The 7333-nt window shown below is 35.1% G+C and overlaps 1 protein-coding gene across 2 annotated transcripts in view; it reads left to right on the top strand.

Moving 5' to 3' along the window:
* Positions 1-1606: 1606 nt before the first annotated feature.
* spock3 (SPARC (osteonectin), cwcv and kazal like domains proteoglycan 3) overlaps positions 1607-7333 on the top strand; it is a 114057-nt gene continuing 108330 nt past the window's right edge. For both annotated transcript variants that reach the window (XM_088636212.1, XM_088636202.1), the window contains exons 1-2: positions 1607-1764; positions 1905-2036. In XM_088636212.1, coding sequence (XP_088492338.1) covers positions 1905-2036 — 132 coding nt within the window. In that variant the 5' untranslated portion in view covers positions 1607-1764. The remainder of the gene's footprint in view (positions 1765-1904; positions 2037-7333) is intronic.

The following is a 7333-nucleotide window of genomic DNA, read 5'->3' as shown; positions in this document are numbered from 1 at the left end:
TTAAATGCCTTATATTTGTGAAAGCGCTGGTTTTTAAATTGCTCTTTGTTGTCTAGCAAAGTTCATGTGTCAATGCTCTAATATGTTCTTCATGTGTACAAACACATCAGCATCACTGAAAGAATAGCAACTTGCTGTATTAATAATTAATGTGTCCATGTCACTGGTTCTTAACCTGATACCTAAACATTCTTGAAAATATAAAATGTCTGGTGCTATTTATACAATATAAAAGCCAAATGTCTGTCACTGGGTTAATTTCAGAACTTCATCCTAATGTACAGTAGATACAGTAGCTTTTGGTCTACCCAATAAAACCTCTTGAACTGATAAAATATTAATGTACTGTATATAAAAAAATACTGATAAAGAATGAAACGTATACTTTGAATTTAATATAATGTGTCATTTTTATTTGTGAATACCAGTAACAGAAAATGTATATTTAAATAAAATACTTGGGCATTGAGTCTGGGGAAACAAATCTAATTGTATGTACTCTAAACACAAACATATACAATATATAGATAGAGCATATATATTTATGCATACATTTAATATTTATTACCCTACTCTGCAAAAGGACAGTGTTTAAGACTGCATATTAAAAACTTTTACTAGGATTGTATATCTTGAAAAAGAAATAATTCTTCAAAAATGCCTCTGCAGTCTTGTTAAATCTTCATTAAAATCTTTTAACTTGTAATATCAACAATAAATTGAAATTAACATGTTTAAGAAAATGGCACAGTATCAAAAGACACAAAAGTTGTCTCTCATTGGTCTTTAATTCATAGAATATTCTTTATAAATGATAAAATCTTACTTTCTGATTAGTTCGAAAATGCTAATAAAAATGCCACATTTCATACCGTATATACTGTATCGTACAATAATCTAGAATATTTGGACTGGTTATTCAGTTGTTATACTTTGTAATGGCTGCAGCAGCACAATGACTGATTTAATCCCAGTCACAATGTGAAGTCAGGGAACAGTCATAATAACAGCAGTACCTGATCAGCATTAATCTAGAAAAGTACACCCATAGAATTCAGATACTTTATACGCCATATGGAGCTGGTCTTCAAGCTGCTTTGGTCACACAACCTGCAAATACTTATCTTCCATATTGAACCAATTTCAGAGATTGCCAGAGGCAAATCTAACTTGAGACCTTCCATATACATTTCCCCGTTTAAAGTTCCACAACCATAAAAATCTTTTCATTCATGCAAATTACACAGCATTTTCATCATCATCATCATACACGCGCACCATGCTACAGTACTTACTCCATTTGTTTTAAACATTTAGGCAAATACAGTTCAATCTGCTGGACTTATTTCTATGAAACTGTAGTGAAAGATCAAAAGGTGCTTGTCTTCGCACTTCTGCATTTTTTATGGAAACTGGAAACACTATTACAATACAATAACCCGTGAAGAGAAGCACACAACAATCATCGCAGCAAGACATGTAAAACTGTGTAATCGCCATGCAAGGTTTAATTTTCGAGAGAGAAAAAAATTCTGAACGTTGTCCTCATTCTTTCTCTCATTCTCTCTCTCCCAGTGCTTGGAGTGAAGAGCAGGGGGTGTGTGGCGCGCGTCCGCGATTGCGGGATTGCGCTCAGTGCGGAGAGTGAGGACAGGAAAGCAAGGAGGGTAGCACTACAGAAGCAGAGGCAGTAAGAGCTCAGATAACGACAGAAAGGCGATAGAACGCTCCGCTACGTGCAACAGCACTGAGATTACTTACAAGGTGATGTTTTCTGCCCTAATTACATTTAATTACCAGAACAGCGCAATGATATATATCTGTATAATTTAACCATTCATGCATTAGGTTATAGAAAGAGACATTTGGGTTCTGACACGTCTTTTGTTTTCTCTGTGTTGCAGATGCTGAGCACAGCTTTGTTGTGTATTTGTGCCGTAGCCTGCAGTCAGGTTGTCGGGGCAGCAGCCAGGTCGGACACCGCCAATTTTCTGGATGATAAATGGCTCACTGGACGTTGGGATAAATTTAGAGACGTATGTGGCTTTTACAATGCTATTTATTCTGGCTTTTTTTCTTTGCCGTTATTTTAAAAGCATGCCTAACATAAATTTTCTCAAACGACCTGGAATTACGTGTATCTGAACTATGAGTTCTGAACATTTTCATTTAGAAAGATATAGCTTGATTTTTATATACTGCAGTAGCTGAATATTATTTGAAGCGGCATACTTTTCATGATAAGGTCAACCAGTATGGTAGTAAAGTATTTAATATTTGTGTTCTATCAAATAGCTTTTACGATCTGTGTTTAATATAGGACATCGACTTCACCTTTGTAAGTTATGTAATTAACTATTAAGCGTGCTTTTGCCTGACACATTTTAAACTGGGTTAGAGATCGCAATGTGACTAAATTGTGAAGTATAGGCGGGTTTTAGCAGCAGTTGCATGAAAAATGGTTATTCTCCCGAGGGATAAAAAGCAAATCGGATATTTTAGGTATGGTACGTTTTGCCAATTGATTATCCGATTTACCTAAACCTCCTGGTTTAATTTAGTTTTCACTCGTTGTTTGCTATAAACTATATGTATTGGGTAGTTAATAAGGAAAATAAGTATTGTGTTACTTGTAAAAAGTGATAGTTACAATGATAATGTATGAGAGTTGTCCCTGTCTTATTAAAACGACTTTATTAAAACTTTGGAATATAAATGTTATTGAAGTACCTTATCGTTTGATTTAGTAAAATCTCAAAGGCTGGATTTAAAAAAAATAGGTCAAGAAAGTAATTAAACGAAAACCATCTATTCAGAAATGTTTCAGTTTCAGTAAAATTTAGACCATTCGCTGGATTACTGTTTTGATTTCTTTACAGATGCAGTTTCATTTAACGTATTTGTTGTTAGGCTTGTGGCTTTCAGTTAGGGTCTATCTGTTCACAGCCAACTGACAAAAATAAAACTGTTTCGTATTAGGAAACAAACAATAAGGAATATTTTAGTAAATGATTCCATCAGAATTAACAAATATAAATATAACAGTAGTCAATCGCAAAATGTGTTAAAATGTTACCATAGGATTACATATTGTATCAGTGAAGTTAAAGTGAAGTGTACATTCAGATTTGTTACATACAATACATTAAAACATTATAAATGTAATACATGAGCAATTTGACTTTGCAGACAGTTGTAACAGAGGAATACTTACTCATTAAAGTAAGAAATCTAAAAATACCCCCATGCTAATTAACTGGTATTTAACATGACAGGTTCCTTGGGAATATAAATTTTATTAGCTATCTGTGCTCATGGTGCACTTCAGATTCAGTAACCCCCAAGGAAACACTTGGTAATTTAACTTTCTTTGATCCAGGACTTCATATTAAGATAGTTTCGTTGTACATTAATATTATTACATATTACGAGCAGTTTGCAAAGTCATCTTGCACATGATGGAGAAGAGCTGTGGTGAAATATTGTAGGGCATTATATGACATGTTTAGCTTACCCAGTTATTACCTAATTATTGGATTGGATTTTAGTTTTGCTGTAACACTGGGAAAAGACTATTTTTTCACTTCCTGCATCACTTAAGACAATGTTAAAAAGGGATAATGATTCTGAATGATTGCTGTTTCTGAAACAGACCCATGTTCATCACTGGTTCTAGTACAATTTGCATTGTCTTTTTCATGAAGTGTTAAAATTACTGTGAACCTGATTACAGAAGAATGTCTACGGATAATCCTTTTTTTTCTCCTTTTCTATAGTCCTTTTATTTTCCTGATGCTCTGCCAAACATTTCAGGAAGGAAGTTTCTTCTGCAGTGCTTTGTTATTCTTCTGTTTTGTCATTGTAATGGCCAAATGTAGAATCTGTACCAAACAGTCCCCTGAATAACACAGATGATAATTATCTCTAAAATAAGCCCCTTGATCCTTCATATTTACTAATTCACCAGCTTTTACATTTACTAAACCAGTAATTAGCATTCAGGATTTGGGGTTACCGTGAGGCCTGTATCTGAAAAAAAAATCTTTGATATCAGTGGTTCTGCTAAGCATGCAGTTATACTGAAAATTAGTTAATTGTGTTTAACAAACATTTTCCTCATTACTTTTCTTTTAATTTATTAATGCACAAGACCAGGTGAATAGTACATTTAGGAATGACAAATGAAAACTACCTTAATACAAAATATAGTAGGCATTGATACTGTACATTGATCAGTGCTATCAGAACAGAATGGTTGCAAGTAATGTTGCAAATTCTTTTGTTTTTTTATAGCATTTTTATGCTTGTGTTATTTTGTATCGAGCAAATGGAATAAATCTTCTGGCTGACGTTAGCTAATTATTGTAATAAGTTGTATGTAAAAGGGTCTTTTGTTCTTTCTAACATGTAGTTCTACACAATAATTGCAATAACCTTAAAGACCAAGCAGACATGCTGCAGTTAGCTGATTGCTTTTAAATGCTAGTCCCTTGGTCAGGAGTTGGCATATGGTTTTAACCATTCACCAGCTACTTTCTTTGTATTTCTATTTGGTTGAGTCATGGTACACAAGGGAATTTCTGTGAAGCAAGCATTTAGGCCCCCTTTAAAAAAGAAAACTGAAAGGACCTATTCTTTCTATTTTCAGACTAAGTGTACTTTAGTAGTTATAAGTATTACTAGATGTGCTATTTTCCTTTCTGGAAATTGTGAAATGTTACGCCCAGAGGAATTAGATTAGTCTGGAACCTTATAAAAGAGAGTGATATCGAAAGTAAGATCAACTTTGAGTTTTTTCTTCCAGTGAAAGTTCTTGCAGGGTATTTCTAAAACTGTGTTGTTTTTGTGTCAGCAATTATAACCTAATACTTTATATGAATTGTCTGAATGTATAAATACACTCAATTAAATTCAATATTGGCTGAAGTAATTCATTTTGATTGTTGTAACATTTAAATTATTGTTTTAAACTGTTTTTTGTTGGCTAGAACTTTTTATATGTTTTTTACAATTAGTTCATAAAAGCTACACCATTGTTTGCTGAAGTTAAAGAAGCTGAATTCAGAGGCAGTTATTTCTCAAGTAACACATTACATACCTACTAAAGTGAATATGGGCGTGAGATGTGGATGTGTAGGTGGCATAAAAAGTGAAAGAGAATGGACTGTTGTTGGGAGAAATTGTATAGCATGAAGTTGTAAGGGCGCCACTGTCTGATGTATCCTTTTACAAGACTTAAGTAGTGCTAAGAATGACAGCAAGTACCTGTGATTGAACAATACTGGGCCAAACCACATGTAATGACTTAGTTGGGACCACCTGATGGATCACTTCTTCTCTGCAATGCTGAAGCCAGTTGACAGTTAAGACAGTTACATCATGGAAAACCATTTAGCCTAATTACGTCATCAGATACAGATGACTCGTAGCTGTTACTATCTGATGCAGGCACTGTTAGCAACACTGTGGCTTGATTTCCCAGAGCTGCAGGTTTTTCAGGGTTTTTTTTTCCTGCTCATTTAGTGATGGCACAGTGCGCACATATGTGGAAACAAAAAAAGTTAGCTCACGTCAGGTCAAGGAAATTACATTTTGGTGGCATTTATGTAATGGGTCTGCTTGTTGTTGTCAATGGTCATGTCATTTCATAGTAATATTTTGATATTTTGAGAACGGTGATCCACCTGTTGCAAGTACCACAACAAATGCAATGTAATCCCTTCATCTTTTGATATGATAAGGCTTATCCTTACAAAACAAGGGTCTTTCAAGACTTCCTGCTTCAGCCTGGGATCAGGATAAGGCATTTTTTGTATAACTTTCGTACAGCTCCCTGATATTAAACCCATGAAATAGCATTTTATAAATACTATTAGATGTGTTCATATGTTCTTAATATCACTGAGTTCCTTAGGATGAGCCAGGTCTGGCATTGATCTGGCAGTTACTCTGCTGATTAAATGGAAGACCATTCCTTTTGTGCATATGCGACATCTCTCCTCATCTCTATCTCTCTGATTGCATGCTATTGGTGGAATACCCTGATACCCATCACTTATGTGGTCTCCACTGGTAATGGAAGAAATTCCCATGCAAGGTTGATGTGGCTTGAACAGTTCATATTCATGTTCATAAACAGTTCACAGTTCTCCTCATACAACATTCCAAGCAGTACATACATTTACTCGTTGTCAATTTTCTGTTCGTTCTTTCACATTTTGTTGAACTTCTGATCTGTTTCAAAGTGGTTCATGTTCATGTTTACTGACGTGTACCTGAGTACAATGAAACACATAAATGACATAAAAATGACATCACGAGTTGTTGAAGACAGGAATATGGGAACTTTGGCAGCATTCAGATGGTGTTCAAAATCCAAGCAGTGATGGTGTTGTGAGTTCAGTGCAAATAAACAGTGGGGCGTAGGTGGGGGAAGGAGGATTTAAGAGGTGCAGTTTTGGAGTATTGTGGCTGTGGAAAAGAAGCTTTCTTTGAACCTAAAGGTTTGGACTTGGACAATGTGATGGTTGGACCTCATTTGTTTTTATTGGGAAATTTTTGATGCATTACAATCAAGACAAGGAAAAAAAAACAAGTGACAATGAGCTGACTAAGCTAGAGATATCGTGAATCCAGTCCTGTGAGGGACAGCCCATATCATAGAAGGCTTAACTGGCCCAGGACCCTGAAATCATTCGGATCCATCTACAGTACTTAATCATTTTCACACTGCAGTGGGCACATCATGAGAAACTCCAGCAACCACAACCGAGCCCACCAGCTGGCTTCAGCTGCACAGGAAGAGTTACGGTACATCCCCAAGCAGTCTGTCTGGTAGCATGTCAGGTCAATCATTCAGTGCTACCAGGATTGTGTTAATGCTCTATTAGGCAAAACTAATGCAGTATTATGTCGTAACTAATGTAGTAATTTTGGCTACGTGTTATGCCTCACAAAGAAAATCTATGATTCTTTTATCTTTAGTGTTTTGCCAAAGACCTTTGCTATTCATGTTTTTTTGCTTTAAAGAATGGCTCTTTATGATGTTATTTAACATTTGTTACAAACGCAACCTGTTCCATGCATAATTCAAACCAAAAAAAGAAGCAATAGATAAAAATGAGAGTAAAAATTGATAAGCCGGGATTGCGTAAGTATTCAAGCTCTTGGCTTCGGCAAACCTAAATTAAGTTAGATGCACAAAATTACTGTAAAGAGCCATACAGTTAGTTGAGCAGACTCTGTGTGCATTAATAGTGGTTCACATTATTTCAGAATAAATAAAAAGTATTTCTTGTTTATGTCCAATAAACAATTGTCTTCCACGATCTTT

The sequence above is a fragment of the Lepisosteus platostomus genome, chromosome 1, assembly GCF_059453375.1.
Source record: "Lepisosteus platostomus isolate fLepPlt1 chromosome 1, fLepPlt1.hap1, whole genome shotgun sequence".
Classification (NCBI taxonomy): Eukaryota; Metazoa; Chordata; class Actinopteri; order Semionotiformes; family Lepisosteidae; genus Lepisosteus; species Lepisosteus platostomus.
Note: the sequence above shows the minus strand (reverse complement) of the source record. Positions and strands in the feature narration are given on the sequence as shown.